Source organism: Morone saxatilis, unplaced genomic scaffold (assembly GCF_004916995.1).
Source record: "Morone saxatilis isolate NCDOM2014 unplaced genomic scaffold, NCSU_SB_2.0 Contig20, whole genome shotgun sequence".
Lineage (NCBI taxonomy): Eukaryota > Metazoa > Chordata > Actinopteri > Moronidae > Morone > Morone saxatilis.
Window position 1 is genome coordinate 14,663,052 of NW_023339763.1, and position 14,942 is coordinate 14,677,993.

Here is a 14,942-nt window from a genome sequence, read left to right on the forward strand (position 1 = left end):
AACTGTTACATTATTACATTATTATTACAAAATGTAATACATGTACAAAATATGTGTGTCTGACGATCATCATTAAAGAGCAGTGTTGACATCCACTCTGTCACTGTGTGTTTTTTAAACGTCATGCTCCACGAGAGCTGCCTGCACGGCAACTTTGGCATTCTGGTCGTTGTCATGTGCCTCAGAGGGAAGTTTGTCATATATACGACGATACAAAAACCGGTTGACCAGAGTGATGATGAACATCTCTATGATCATCATTTGCTGACTGATCACTGCAGGACAGAGAGAGAAAAAGAGATGGATTATTTCACTGCACACGTCAGCAGTGCATGCAGAAAGACATTCAGAGGTGTTTCTTACTGGATCCACGAGCTTGAGAAGAGAAGGGCGGGGAACAGGCGATGGTTCCATCCAAGGCCAGGATGTTAATGATAGATGTCTGCAGCTGACTCAGTACAAGTACTAGCTACGGAGAAAGGCAATGCCTGATCAGGTATACATACAGTTAAAGGTGCACTGTGTAACATCTCAAAAAATCTGTAGTGCTTTGTAGTGCTTATGTTTCTCTAAACTATAATTCCCATAAACCCTGTCACATTATTTCTTGCTTTGCTGTATAAGAAGAACATGTTGGCAGAGATTTCTCCACCATACTTTTACTCCTTTATTTGCTGTGGTAGGAAACTTACAAAAATTGTAAAAAACAAATGTACAAAATGTCATAAAAGGAAGATATACTTAATTGTGTAGTAAAAACATCAGCATTTTTTATCATTTAGAGACATAAATCAAGCCGTAAAACAATTTGACACAATTTGTGACTAAATTTACAGTGAAACAACTTACTGATTTAAAAATGCTACACAGAATAGCAAATGCTGCTATTTTTCATGTCAAAGCGTACGAAGAGGTTTTCCCATGCTGACTCACTTGATACATGGCATACTTGGGTACAATCTTGATACTGCGCAGAAAGCTGTTAGTGTTCATGAAGATAATAGCAACAGGCCAAAGGGAGATGATTGTGAGAATGCCAATGAATGGGTTAATCCAAATGGCTGTACCAGTGATCTCAAGCTGAAAGAGAAGCAAAGAAATATCTTAATAATTTCCTGTCATGTTCATTTAATTTTAAGCACAGTCAGATATGTATAGTGAAGCCTTTCAAATACTTACATCAGAGAGATCAAAGTTGCCATTTGTCCACAACACTATGGCAAGGACAGAGAGAACTGTCTTTAGGATTGCATACTGAAGAGCGCCCAACTTCAGCCAGAATAACAATCGTCTGAATGATCCCATCCAAAGAAAGAGCCACATTAGAAATGTACACCACCATAAGACAATGTGCAGTCAATACAGAAGGAGTATAAAGAATATAGGATTAAATGACCCCAAAAATCTGATCTGAATCAAAATTTATGAGCATTAAAGAACACAGGCTTGAGTTTTTAGAGCCAGACCATTAGTATCCAGACTGTATATAGAAGAGGTTTGTACCGTGACATGGGCACGCGGGGTAAACAGACACAGCAGCAGCAGCAGGGTCCAGTGTTGATCCTAAAGGTTTCACCAGAAAACCGCTTCAGAAAATCACTGCTGCCCCCAAACTCCTCGATTATCAGAACCAAGACCTTATACACCACGACTGCAAAATAACTACACATAGAAAGAGAAGTCATTTAGGCCTGATAGAGAGCAGGTACATATTATTCTCAAAAATCACTTTAGAGTACTCAACTTTATTTATACAGAATGTGATGTTATATTACAAATGTAGTATCTCATTTATTCATTTATTACAGGAAAAACACACACTCTGACACGTGAGGACAAACCAAAAACCACTAACAAGGATATAGGATTTTGACCCAGCTGTTAAACAAACTGTACTGTACACAGAAAGCGCATAAAAGTTATCACTGCAGGTGGCAAAATCCCATAAAGATTCCTTGCATTTTATTGGAGTTGAAGGCATGTTGTGTATGGCATGACCTTTGTGTATGTAATGATTCATGACAAGTGGTTTGACTATACAGTAATCAACAAGTAAGCTTTTAAGCTGTCATGGCTTTTATTACGTTTACTCTGTAGTCATTTTGTAACTTACGCTTGTAATGATTTATCCAACCAAAACTAAACGTATGTAGGGTTCTTTTCAGCAAGTTGCATTTTGTTCAGCCTTATTTACAGTGACAGCCTGGCTGTTTCAAAGGCAGAACGTCTGCTGAGCTAATTACTAATTAGATACGCTGGAAATAAATAAAGTTATACGGAGGGACCTATAATAAAGGAAGATATAGATTTTTATTATAACCTGGAAGCTGATATGTCAAACATGATATCAGTAGTGGTGAGTTTACTGTAAACTGAGACATAGCTACCGGTCACAGCTATTAGATAACAGGCTAACATTGTGATGGTAGTTGTTACTGTCTGTCTGCTGCACTTGTAGGATAAAGAACAACTACATTATCAGACTGACATGTATCGACTTTACTTTTAACATTATGAATAACGTTCTTTGTAATGTGTTTTATGATGACAATGTTGGTCTGACAATAAAGTTCAGAGTAGTTGAGTGAAAACGCACCAGTTAGATGTCATGTCTGTGATCATGACTGCCCTCGGGATCCACATCCCAAAACAAGACATGGTGGCAATGACCTGAAAGAAAGAAATACAATACAGTGCATAAAAAACTTAATAATGGTTTGTTTTTTATGTTGTTTTCTCTGCTTCAATCAGATTTTATGTTGTATTTCAGAGCCTTTTACCAGAGTTGCTGAGTTGTTTATTACATAAATAAAGTGATTGATAATGATTATATTTCTATTGGTTTTAGAATCAGCAGCATATTATAACATAAAATTAGGCCTGAATGCTTACAGGTGCTGCACCATTTATCCAAATGATGGTCGTCTTCTTGGGGTAGGGCAGCTTTTTATAAATAAAGATGCACTGCTCCAGGTACAGCAGCAGGGAGATGCAGGACATGAAGGTGAGCATGGAGTACAGGCAAAAATCTAACACATCTAGCTCTGATATAAAAAAGTAAGAGGGAGAGAGAGAGAAGTTAGGATTATTACATACTACAATACATATACAGTAAAAAAACATATATATAAATTAGACACTTATGTAAAAGAAATCTCAAACAACAGCACACAACAGATTCTGCTTTGGATACAGTGTGTAGGATTTAGTGGCATCTAGTGGTAAATTTGCAGAACTAACTGAACACTGTGCGCGTCTGAATTTGACAACGAGAACGGGCTGTAAAGTAGTAGGAGAAACTACAGTGGCCACAAAACTCCCTAAACACCCAAAAGGCCCTATCTACAGCCAATGTTTTCTTTGTCCATTCTGGGCTACTGTAGAAACATGGCAGTTCAACTTGGCGGTCTTTACGGACAGCAACACGTGGTGTATGTAAAAATGGCTCATTCTAAAGGTAGCAAAACCACAGCAATTCTTATTTTCAGGTGATTATACATTAAATGAAACATAGCTATATTATATTCAATTTCTGTCAATAGATCCTCCTAAATGTCACACAATGGACCTTTAAAATAGGTGAGGAATGCAGCTTTTTTTACAGTTAATTCTAATGAGAGGCAATGTGAGTATTTCAACAAAGTAAAAGTATTTTGTTACACCTACTGTAGCACAAACACATTTGACTCTTACTGTACATCTATGACTGTGTACTATTAAGTTCATGTATATTATTTATTTTTACTTGGTACAACATTGTTATATTTAGGAACAGAGGCAAATAAATTATCAAAGAAGAAACCAGTATCATCTGGTACATTCAAGACACACATTAAGAGACCTGACATTTACGAATGAACTGTTAATGTCATTAGCTCAGACCGGTTGATAAGAAAACATTATCAGTGAGCAGGATGTGGTAATGTGGGTCACTTACGCTTGATAACGTCGATAGCCAGCGGGGGCTCTTGTAAACAAGCTGGATCAATGGTAGCGTTGAGGGATTCCTCCATGGCGTATAGATATTCCCCTTGAGAAATTCAATGCACTGAAGCTGGTCTAGACAATTTAAATTGAATTCAGCTTTCTCTTCCAGCTGCAATGACTGTAAAAAAGTACCTGTTCAGCGGGCTGTCATTGTAAAATGAATCTGTTGTGCACTTTACCCTTGTGGTGACATTTAAGGAGTGAATGTGGGATGAGCTCAGTTCAGAGCTCACACGTTTATGAGAGCACTTTAATATGTAACTGTGGCTCATTCATTCACAGGCTTAAGTCACAATAATTTCAATAACACCAAGGTCAGAGTTTTAGTTGAAAGGGTGCGACCCAATGAGTGTGTCAGGTAAGATGAACTTTGATAAGGTGCGTTGTTTCCTTCCCAGTAAATATAAAAGGGTATAAAAAGATAAAGGAATTTCCTTCAAGTTTAAGCTATGAGAAACATAATTCAGTTTCAGTGCTTCTAGCTCACATACAGTACTTATAATAATAATAATAATAATAATAATAATAATAATAATCATAATCATAATCATAATAATAACTTTATTTATATGGCACTTTTTAAAAACTGAGTTTACAAAGTGCCTTGACAGACAAAGCAAAATAATGGCCATGATACATAAAATACAATTAAATATAAAATAATGAATTTTAAAATATAATAATAAGAGCAGAATATGGACCATCAAATAAAATGTAAATAAATAACTAAACATATAAATAAAACAGAATAAAGTACAAAAAAGTCAAGGTCAGGTCACTGATTCTGCAAAACTTCTCCTCAGGCAGATCGTTCTAAAACTGAGGGGCCCTGATGGTAACTAACTACCTCTGAGTAAAATAACATTAGCTTACAGTTAACTTTTTAATACAGTTTAATTCACTTTTATTTGTATAGCGCCAATTCATTCAAATAGAGCAGGTCTAGACTGTACTCCTTATAAAAATATTTACAGAGACCCAACAGTGCCACCATGAGAAAGCATTTGGCGACAGCAGCAAGGAAAAACTTCCTTTTAAGAGGCAGTTGGTTTTCAAACTTGATGATGATGGTGTACAGGGCGTATGGGGGGGGGCTCAAAGACGGATGCCAAGAGTGGGCTGGTGGTGGGATGGTAGTGGTGCCTGTCTGCATTACTGTGCTTTAAACCTGTATCAAGAACAGGCTAGGGTGAAGCTGATCATGTCATGTTGGTGCCAGGGATGATGGTGTCGAGGAGGCTTTACAGGTGGAATTTGATTTTTTGGTGCTTCTAGCATCTTCTTCATCATCTTCTTCCTCATCTCTTTGCCTCTTCCTAGTTGCCACAGGAAGTGGGTCCCCCTCTTCTTCTGCGACTTCATCTTCCTCATCACTGTCTTTAGAGTAGCTGTCCGAGTCGCTGTCGGCAAATTCATCCCACCACCAAAATCTTTTACATTTACCCTCCTCATCCTCCTCATCCTCCTCCTCCCGAGGACGCCGCCTCGATCCACCAGGCATTGGTTCTTGTTGTGCAGTGTGCTGGTCGATTGCCACATCAGCCTGAGCATCTGGGTGAACATCTGCAACATTGTGATTGTTGTTGTTGTGGTTGTCATTACGGTCAAGTTCACCCAGCCCATCTCCAGCAGCGATTGGACACCTTACAGCGGCGTTCACATCCACTGGTCCAGGGACTCCGAACACTGGTTGTCGGAAGAATATGAAGATGAGATGTGCCACGATGTGTGAATCACCTTGTCCGTTCATCTTGAAGTTCACACGGCAAGCAAATAGTTGTGTGTCGGTACAAGGGATCTGGTCTGTAAATCTCCACAGCAGTTAATAACTTGCAATAGTTGGAGGAAAATTTGTGGGAAATGTCACTGAAGATTGTTTAATCTGGTTATGATCTCAGTAAGAGTAAGAGTAATTTATAAGGAAAACTCTCACTGTTGTGTCATTCTATTGTGAAGTCATCAGAACTTAAGGAATTCCAGAATGGGTTCCATCGCCTTTGATACACAACAAATAGAATGGAACCAAAAAGAATAAGAATTTGTTTTGGTTTTATTTAATTATTTAAACAAACAAAACAAAAAAACGGTTTAATAAAAAGCATATTATGTCTAGTTTTGGTCTCAATTAAAACAAATTCTGGCTTATTAAATCTTATAAGTGTACCCTAAAATTAAGTGCGAGTCACCCATTTTTCCAAACCCTTACTGTCCAATAAAAACCATGTTTCTGCAAATTTGCTGATTTTTAATGGGAATTTTTCTGACAAACTGAAGGATTCTGTGTTCCTTTATGGGTTGATAATATTCTCCTGCTTCTTAAGCTAAATAAACTATTGAAAAGTTGAAGTTCTTTACAGACACATGGTTCTCACAGGACAGCGACAGCTACAAACATATGATGATTCTATTGTATAAGATGCATTGCTGTAAATTAAACTACTTATCAGAATATAAAGTAGTTAGAATGAGCTCAGTATAATTTATCGATATATATAATAGTATAACACTGACTGGGACCATTATTTGCACAATAAGCACTTTTATTTTTTGATTCTTACATGTTACTAATAATACTTACATACTTTTATTTACGTATGGTTTTTAATGCAGGACTTTTACTTGTAGTGCAGTATTTGCACATTGTGGAATTAGCATTTTTATTTAAGTAAAGGATCTGAATAGTTCTTCAAACATTGCTTTTAAAGCCTATAATCAGAAGTTAAATTCAATTAAATGTGGGTGGCTGGTTAAGTGCATTCAGATTGTCCTTCTTACCCTTAAAGCATGAATGGTGTTAACCTTTTGCATTGATATCTCTTTTAAGAATATTACATAAAATTAGGACACCTGAATAAATAAAGAAGAAACACATTCAAAAGTGATCAAAGGGTTTACTCTTTGTGTGTAAAGCTGAGCATTGAGACTCTTGCAACTTTATCTGTTGCATTGTTTCAGACAGGTGAATGGCACTGAGGTCATTCACCTTTCAGCAGCTACTGTAGCTGGCCAATCTTGTAACCTGCTCGTATTGTTCCTGTGCCAGACAAAGATCAGCAAGTTCTTAACGCCTGCCAGAGCATGTCAACAGTGTGAAGGGCGCAGTCTCGTGTCACAACTATTTCTGTGAACTACATATCTGTACATCACCAGCACTTTCTTATGACTGCTGATTTGAGGGCTATATACTTGCGACATTTACAAGAGACAAGGTTAATTTTAATGAGCTGAGACGTCATAATCTCTTAATTGAGAACTGAGAAAGTACTGTTCCACGTGTATATTCCTCCTTTAACATTTCTTCTACAATATGCTAGTGTGGAACATCCACTGCTGAATATTATTTGCAATATGAAATATCACAGTGACATAGTTTTACACTTCAGCCATGTTAGCGGCTTTTTGAGAAGGCAGAGAAAAAGACACACATTAAAAATATACATTATTGATCTAAATGAGTAGTACGTAATGTTAAATATCAGATTGATGCATATTATGCATACAGTACTCAATACTCAGACGCATATTCACATGAAAATGGGAGAGCGGCCCTCCCTAAGTGCACGTTAGCTAACACTAGCATTAGCACTAAAGACAGACTACAGGTGAGATGGGAATGTCATAAACCTGAGTATTGGATAGATTGATTTTGACCTGATGATTGCACTAGACACTGTTTCTTGTACCCACCTTTCAAGTAATTTCCCCACGGGGATTATTAAAGTATTTCTGATTCTGATTCTGATTCTGATTAGATGACTGTCTGTACCAAATTGTGTGGCAATGCATCCAATAGTTGTTAAGAAATTTCACTAAAAGCCAGAAATATCAAGCTGCTGGAGAAAATGTCAGTAAGACTCATCCTCTAGGGACCATGAATGTCTGGTCAAAATGTCATGAAAATGCATCCAAAAGTTGTTATATTTATAGAACAGAAAAACAACTTTATTTATAATTTACAGTAGAATGTATAGTGAAACTCCTCTGCATTTAACCCATCCTACTGGGAGCAGTGGGCAACTCCAGAACTGGGGCAGTGGCTTTTGGTCATGGGCACTGACTGGAGAATTAACCTAACATACATGTTTTGATGGTTGGGGAAACTGAAAAACCTGGAGAAAACCCGACACAGGGAGCGCATGCAAACAAAGAACAAAAAACAAACAAAGCACAGAGAGGACAAGCTGAGAATTTAACCCAGGACCTTGTTGCTGTGAGGCGACAGTGCTAACCACTGAGTCACTGTGCTGCCCTGTACACATATGGGTATATATTTCAGGCTTGATTAAAGTGGTGTACCAACAGACCAACATCGTCATTCCTACAGCCACACTAATAGGGTTTGAAAAACCAAGACGGCACTAGAAATTTCAACATATTGTACAGATTTGCAGCAGATATGACACAGACCAAAAGACAGAACAGACCAAAAAGCACATATAACCCAAGTTTGACGACTGCTTTTCATTATTGTGAGGCACCCGCAGAAATCCAGTTTAAGCCGATTATGATAAATATATATGAACTGTGGCTGTAATGTTTGTTTCACTGTAAAGTTAAGTCCACTAATTTGCTACAAATCACAGCACACAAGGGTTTAAGATGAAGAATTCCACTTTATAGTGTCTTCACATTTATTGTTACAGAACAATGGAGATCAACCTGCTTGAATCATTTTGTCCCATTAAAACAGTTTGTTACAGGCCGACCCTTTATCTGCTTGGTTCAGTCAGTGAAGTTGGTTATTAAACTACTGTGAGGTTCTGTAAGTACATTCACATGTGCCACCATTCAGTCAGTAATATCTACACATCATTATTTTTATTATTATCTACTGATCACACAGCAAACCCCACACTGTGCTGTGTGTCTAAAATGGATGCAGTATAATGAAACAGCTGCCAGGAGCACAGAGAGGAGTATTTATGATGACACTAGCCTACTCTTCATTGGTATATGAAGCCCTTCTTATCTATTCTGGTTCAGGCTCAAGGTCACAGTACATCACATGTCCCTGATCTCTCTGGCAATATATTTTTAATCGTTTTATTGTGGTTTCATTTTGTGCTCTTACATTCCAACTTTCACATAAATCTCATCAAACTAGAAAAAGAAATCAAACAATACAGATTTGATTCCTTGGCATTAACACTCAAGATTAATTTTAAAACAAACACATACGGTAGCAAAGGATTGAGCAGGAAAGTGAAAACAGTTCATGGACTCAATGAAGAGGACAAATATGACGTCTATAAAAATAACTAAATAAATAAAACAAATAAGCCATAACGATAAAATCAACATACTGAAAAACAATGCAATTAATTTATAAAAGCTTGAAAGCAAATAAATTACAAATGTTTATAGTGCAATGATAACTGGCAATCTCATTGATACTAACGGCATTATATGAGAAACTGGTTATGTGTTCTAAATAATTATTTAAAATGAGATTAAACCATTTTAAACTGTAGTTAAACTGGATTTGGTCCTTACATTTTAAGCTTATATCAACGGTATGTTTGACCATAGTATAAAATCTGAAATGTAAAAAATAAATATATTAAAAGTGTAAACAGAAAGACCTTTCAATATTTTCATCATGTAAACTAAATTAGACCAAGTAATTGCACTGTGCTTGGAGATATTGTGCACACTGTTGACAGTGTTGAAATGTCTCACCATTTTAGTGATCACTTAAGTGATTCCCACTGCTCTACGTCAAACATGACCAGGCTTAGTTATTAATGCTTGATTAATACTGATAAAGGATGATTCTCTATTTGAAATGTATAATGTGAGTAACCAGTGTAGATAAACACAGACCATGCAGACATACATTGGCTCATTGTGGGGCGGAAAGCAGTCCCAGAGTTTTTACAGATGCAATAACATTTGAACGTCTTTGGCTCGAAACAAAGACAAAAGCTGTGAATCTCCTGTGCTTCAGACTGGTGCAATCTACGAGGTCGCTGTACAGTCTAATGACATGATAACAGTATTGTTGGGGTGCTGGTTTAAAAGCACGCTAGATGAAGGATGAGGGTGGAGGACGGCTCCTGTAGAGGTGCTGATGCTCCTGGTTTAAGGCATCATAGTTGACGAGCCCTTTGCTCATGTGCCTGTGATCTGCAGAAACGGCCATCAACGTATAAATAAACACAGGAAGAGGACAAACCAGAAGAAATTCTACAGTATTCAAAGTCATGTCCACATACCTGCTACGGCTCGCTCTCCATTGTCACAGAGACCGTCTGGCCTCCGTCTGAAAGGCGACAGTGAGGACACAAGAGATGTTACATAGCAAAAAAAAAACACTTTACATACAAGCAGAAAATGAAAACGTGACAACATACCAATTTTCCCTTTGCTGTCGTCCACTGTGTGTTGTATGTTGTTACCAAGCACACAAGGGTTGGTCTCCCCATCAGCAGGGCTGTGATTAAAGTCACATTAAAGAAAAGGCCTAGTAAGCAAACCTGAAAGGAAACCGGTTCAATATTTGAAAAAAAAAAAAAAACACTACTCACACTTTGCCATTTTGCTGGAGGACACTGTTTGCTTGTTCAGGATCTATGTGCACCAATCTGGTAACATAGGAATGTCCATCTCCCAGACTGATGAACAGAGATAAAGTCAGCATTAGATGGATTCAGGGTTAATTGTATTTCAGTATTTTCTCTTTGTTTCTCTACTCCATAAAAACAGCTTTAGTAATAGATAAGGAGTTTGAAGTCTGCTAGTGTAGTGCTGATCAGTACAGTGCAGATATAACAGTAGTGCTGCCCATTTATTTGCATAATTGACTAATAGCTGCTGTTATATCAGGTCAGAGTAGACTAACCTTGAGAAAACAGGAAATATCCAGTACTTTGCTTGGTCTCCAAACACCTCAGCTACATTTCGGCTAAAGCCTAGAGAAAACCCGCTCTTGTCTGGACCGTTTGTGAAGACAGGAGCCCTGAAGGCCTCTGAGAATTGATATAAAAATATAGTTAGTCATGGCAACATTTAAAGCATATAATCAAAAGGTACATTTAAATAACATTTATTTAAAAAAGATTTACCTATAGTGGTCCTGTTCTTTCCCACAAGCCACAGATGGTAACTGAGAAGTGACACGATGCTGATAAAGAACAGGGCCGCCACAAAAAATAGAAACAAGATGTGGAATTTGGCATGCGTGTCAGGCAGTTGTTTCTTCAGACAGAAAAAAAAAAAAGAAAAGTGTTAGTCTTGTCAGTCTGCAAGAATATTTCTTGTCCTCATGTCAAGTCATCTTTACCCAACAACTGACTGGAGCGGACAATTCACCTCTGCAGAGGACAGGTCAGGTCACAGGAAAACACCATCCATTACTGTCTTTGTATTTCTTACTATAGTACAATATACTCGTTCACTGTTGGACTACATGACAGGAGCCATTGTCTCGTGCAAAGCAGCATGCTGAAGAAGATCTGATAAGCGATCACATGACACTTGTGCACCACAGTGACACATTTGTAAACCAATTGGTCGATATCTTACGATGCAGATTAAGGTGATCACATGCCTCATCACAGCCTGACAGCTCTTCATTTTTCAATTTAATTCGAGAAGATGAAAGTTATCCTAAGTTTAAAGCAAAGCATGTTAATGGTTTTCAAAACCAAGGCTGCCGAATGCTGATCTTATGAGTAAAAGATCCTGCGGCCTTTCATAAACTGTCACCACAGCAAGCATTCACATGCAAGAGCACGCAGATATTTTTTTTTTTTTATAAAAGGAAAAAGAAAAAAAGGAGGAAGTGTCTGTACTTACGGTCCAGAATTTGATGAAATACTGGATGACTGTGGCACAAATGACCGCACAGTAGAGTGAGGCGTAGGCCAAGAACAAGACAAAGTACTTGTAGTTTGAGAATCCAACACAGTTATTCACCCTGAAAGAAAACATGACACAGACAGCGAAATGTGTTTAATTCTCTACATTTTCTTTACAAGAAAACGGATAAGAACTTGTATCATGATGAACTAGAAAGCAGCTTAAATGCACAGTTAAATGAGAAAAGCCTACCAGGGGCAGTGGTGGTCCATTTTCAGCACACACCTTGAAGAATATGGAAAAATCCTATTAGTACCACTTTAACATTTGGACATTTTGCTGATCTAGTGTCCCAGAGCCGATGAAGGTGTCAGCATAAGAAAATACATATTGCTCATAGTTTGGGATGCGATTTAAAAAACATCATTTGCAACCAAAAACAAACATTTTGTCTTATTTTGTCTTATTTCTCAACAGCAACATTTTCTCGTTTACTTTCTGTTTGCAGAAGTTGCAGGTAATGTTTTTCTTAAACTTTACAGTGTGTACACTCACATCTCGCAGGTTGAGCAGTGATGGCAGCGGTCAGGTTTGATTATCTGGCAGTGGTCGCAGTATCGGACGGCTATTCAGAGAAAGCAGAATTAGAAGTATTACTGTGTAACTTCTGCCCCTCCCCCCATACAGACTGCTCTTTATGAAAGCCTGCATCATCACGGTCCACGCTGAGGTAGCCGATATTTCAACAAAAACAAATTATTTGAGGTGGTCTGCATTTTTAACACTTTGAAAATAACAAATAAATGAATAAATAGTGAACTGAACAGCTACGTCTGCGTCTCTCCCAACGTCCCTGTGAAAGCCAGCGTGTCCCGTCAGGACTGTTGACGAGGAGCAGAGCCAGGTGCAGCCTGTAGAGATAATGAGGTGCACCTGAGGCCAATTAACCCTCCGGATGCACGCAGCTCAGTAAACAAAAGGCAGATGAGCTTATCGTCTCATATCATACAGTACGCTCTTTTTTTTTTTCCAAAGATGTGTGAACAGTGTTTTACTTTTATCCAAAAAGCGAAGAGGCAATGTAGCAACACATTTACGCAATTTCTTTTATGTTGCTTGTTTGATGTGCTGAATCCTTTGAACGATGAGGAAAGTGGCACTGTGTGTGCAACAGTCCCCCGGTGTATTACCGTGCGTTAAAATAGTAAGCCCACCACGGTTAATTTTTCCGCTGTGGTAAAAGCCTCACCTCCTCCTGCCGTGCGTGTATACACGGGTAAATTCCTCGCCACTTTCTTCAGAATCTCTTGCTGTGCTTCAGCTCGCTCCTCTCGCTCAAACAGGTCCTTCTCTACTCGGGGCAGACAAAACTGACAGGAGGAGAAAAGACTGGTCAATAAAAGCCCCACAATATTAAGACATGTTGTAAACTTGTATCGGACAGACATGCAAGGGTCTTTTTGTGACATTATTTTTCTAAACATGAAAACAGGAAGTGTTTATTTGACAGACACACACTCTTGGCTTACCGCTTTTGAGGGGCTGGCTGGTCTGGACCCAATAGTTTTCCAGTAGGACCATATAAACATGGCGAGGAAAATGTGAAAGATGACCAAATAGCTGACTGTTGAGAGAAAGAGTTTGGTTTGCAGTTACACTGGCATCTCTGGATGTGACTGGAGAAAATGTGTGTGTGGATAACACTTACTTCGTTCTGCATTATTTGGGATTGTATCTACATTAGGCAAAGAAGAAAATATATTAGTGGGCAGTAATTAAAGTCCTAAGAATGCATGAATACACATCCCCCACCCCACACACACACACACACACACACACACAACCCCTTTCTCGCACCATGTGGCAGCAGCCTGGCACGGCCAGCAGTGACCCACCCATAAGAGAGAGCTTTGTTTAAGCAGCAGGGATGTCCCTGTCCTGTCCACAGCCGCTGAGTTACAGACATAACTACAGTACGACTACATGCTGAGGGTGGTATCATCAGCTCCGGGCTCAAACAAACTACTAAAGTGTGGAGCTGAGTGTGGAGAGTGCATGCCATGTTACACATAACTGATCAATATTAAATTAAAGATACATGAAGATCATCAACACTCATGTAAGCTGAACTGCTTCCAGACCTGCTTGTTCTAGTTCGGATGATCACGATTGATTATGAGATAAAAGTAGGAAGTCATATCCTCGGCTGAATCATGTTGTAACTTCTTTGTCTGAATAAATCATTTTTTTATGGAGTTTAAAATGTTGCTATTTGGTCCTAATTACTTAGGAAGAGCACATGTTTGTGTTGTGTCAAATGAATTCAATTGCAGCTTAATGACCACAGCAAACGTGTGTTTTTATTACCAATGTTTAGGTGTTGTCTGCACATTGGTAGTTTTAATGTGTCCTCTGCAGCTCTCATTACATCTTCAGTGAATAGCGTCAAGCATCAGAGAGCCATCTCCCACTGTATCATTGGGATTTAACTGCTGCCCCTCCCAAGGACTGTCCACTGTCACTCAAACAATTTAAGAAAATAATATACAATCATTGCCATTTGTAAAATGTCAACGTGTGGTGAATAGATACACTAAAAAGCATTTAATATGTCAGAATTAAGGCTATAATGGGGTCTTATTATAGGTTGATTATGGGGCCGACATTAGTAAACAGGCCATAAATATTCATCATTTAACTAAATGTTTAATACAGTGAAAACAATGGGTATAATTAAAAGGGGATTTTAAATTATAAAGTTAATGTCCATTCATTTAAAACACACTGCAGGTTTAGAAAAAAAACCCTCAGAGAAAGTTTTACGAAGTGTTATCTTTTAGTTTTTTTTCCCCAGTTAACTGCCTATAATATCTAATGCAATATCTGATGTTACCTGCTGCAACAACAGTCATTATAAAGTCATTCATTATTAATTATTGATTGCACAATCCACCCAGACACTCTCTTTCCTCTCCCAAACTAACTTTAATGAACTAAACTACGCCTATTCACGTTATAACATTGCTGCCATGCAGGACTGCCTGTGTGTCAGGGGTTGAAGGAGCAGCTGTATGTTTAAACGCGTGTATCTGCAGCCGAGGGGACGATTTTAAATCTCACTTCAACTAGCCTGAGTCAAAGTTGGCAACCCCCCC

The 14,942-nt window shown here is 38.3% G+C and overlaps 2 protein-coding genes across 2 annotated transcripts in view; both read right to left on the minus strand.

The window, feature by feature from the left end:
* Positions 1-10: 10 nt before the first annotated feature.
* LOC118331312 (organic solute transporter subunit alpha-like) lies at positions 11-4,149 on the minus strand. The gene is made up of 8 exons (XM_035666142.1): positions 3,938-4,149; positions 2,893-3,044; positions 2,597-2,670; positions 1,504-1,662; positions 1,180-1,291; positions 934-1,080; positions 364-469; positions 11-275 (listed from the first exon to the last, which is right to left on the minus strand). Exons 1-8 carry the CDS (start codon positions 4,011-4,013, stop codon positions 115-117), a joined length of 987 nt encoding a protein of 328 aa, XP_035522035.1. The 5' UTR covers positions 4,014-4,149; the 3' UTR covers positions 11-114.
* A 4,870-nt stretch (positions 4,150-9,019) lies between these two features.
* Positions 9,020-14,942, minus strand: part of zdhhc20a (zinc finger DHHC-type palmitoyltransferase 20a) — a 6,239-nt gene continuing 316 nt past the window's right edge. Inside the window, exons 2-13 of the mRNA XM_035667219.1 lie at positions 13,496-13,522; positions 13,317-13,411; positions 13,037-13,157; positions 12,343-12,412; positions 12,040-12,072; positions 11,785-11,905; positions 11,052-11,184; positions 10,829-10,955; positions 10,515-10,601; positions 10,341-10,420; positions 10,203-10,249; positions 9,020-10,113 (exon numbers count right to left, since the gene is read on the minus strand). Coding sequence (XP_035523112.1) covers positions 10,206-10,249; positions 10,341-10,420; positions 10,515-10,601; positions 10,829-10,955; positions 11,052-11,184; positions 11,785-11,905; positions 12,040-12,072; positions 12,343-12,412; positions 13,037-13,157; positions 13,317-13,411; positions 13,496-13,522 — 938 coding nt within the window. The 3' untranslated portion in view covers positions 9,020-10,113; positions 10,203-10,205. The remainder of the gene's footprint in view (positions 10,114-10,202; positions 10,250-10,340; positions 10,421-10,514; positions 10,602-10,828; positions 10,956-11,051; positions 11,185-11,784; positions 11,906-12,039; positions 12,073-12,342; positions 12,413-13,036; positions 13,158-13,316; positions 13,412-13,495; positions 13,523-14,942) is intronic.

Bases quoted from the DNA above. Each gene is read 5' to 3' on its own strand.
- LOC118331312 (XM_035666142.1), bottom strand. From the start codon at position 4,013: ATGGAGGAATCCCTCAACGCTACCATTGATCCAGCTTGTTTACAAGAG. The intron at 2,671-2,892 runs GTAAGCATTCAG...TCTTTCTTTCAG, and splicing joins GGATAAATGGTGCAGCACCT to GTCATTGCCACCATGTCTTG. The intron at 1,663-2,596 runs GTGCGTTTTCAC...TTCTATGTGTAG, and splicing joins ACAGACATGACATCTAACTG to TTATTTTGCAGTCGTGGTGT.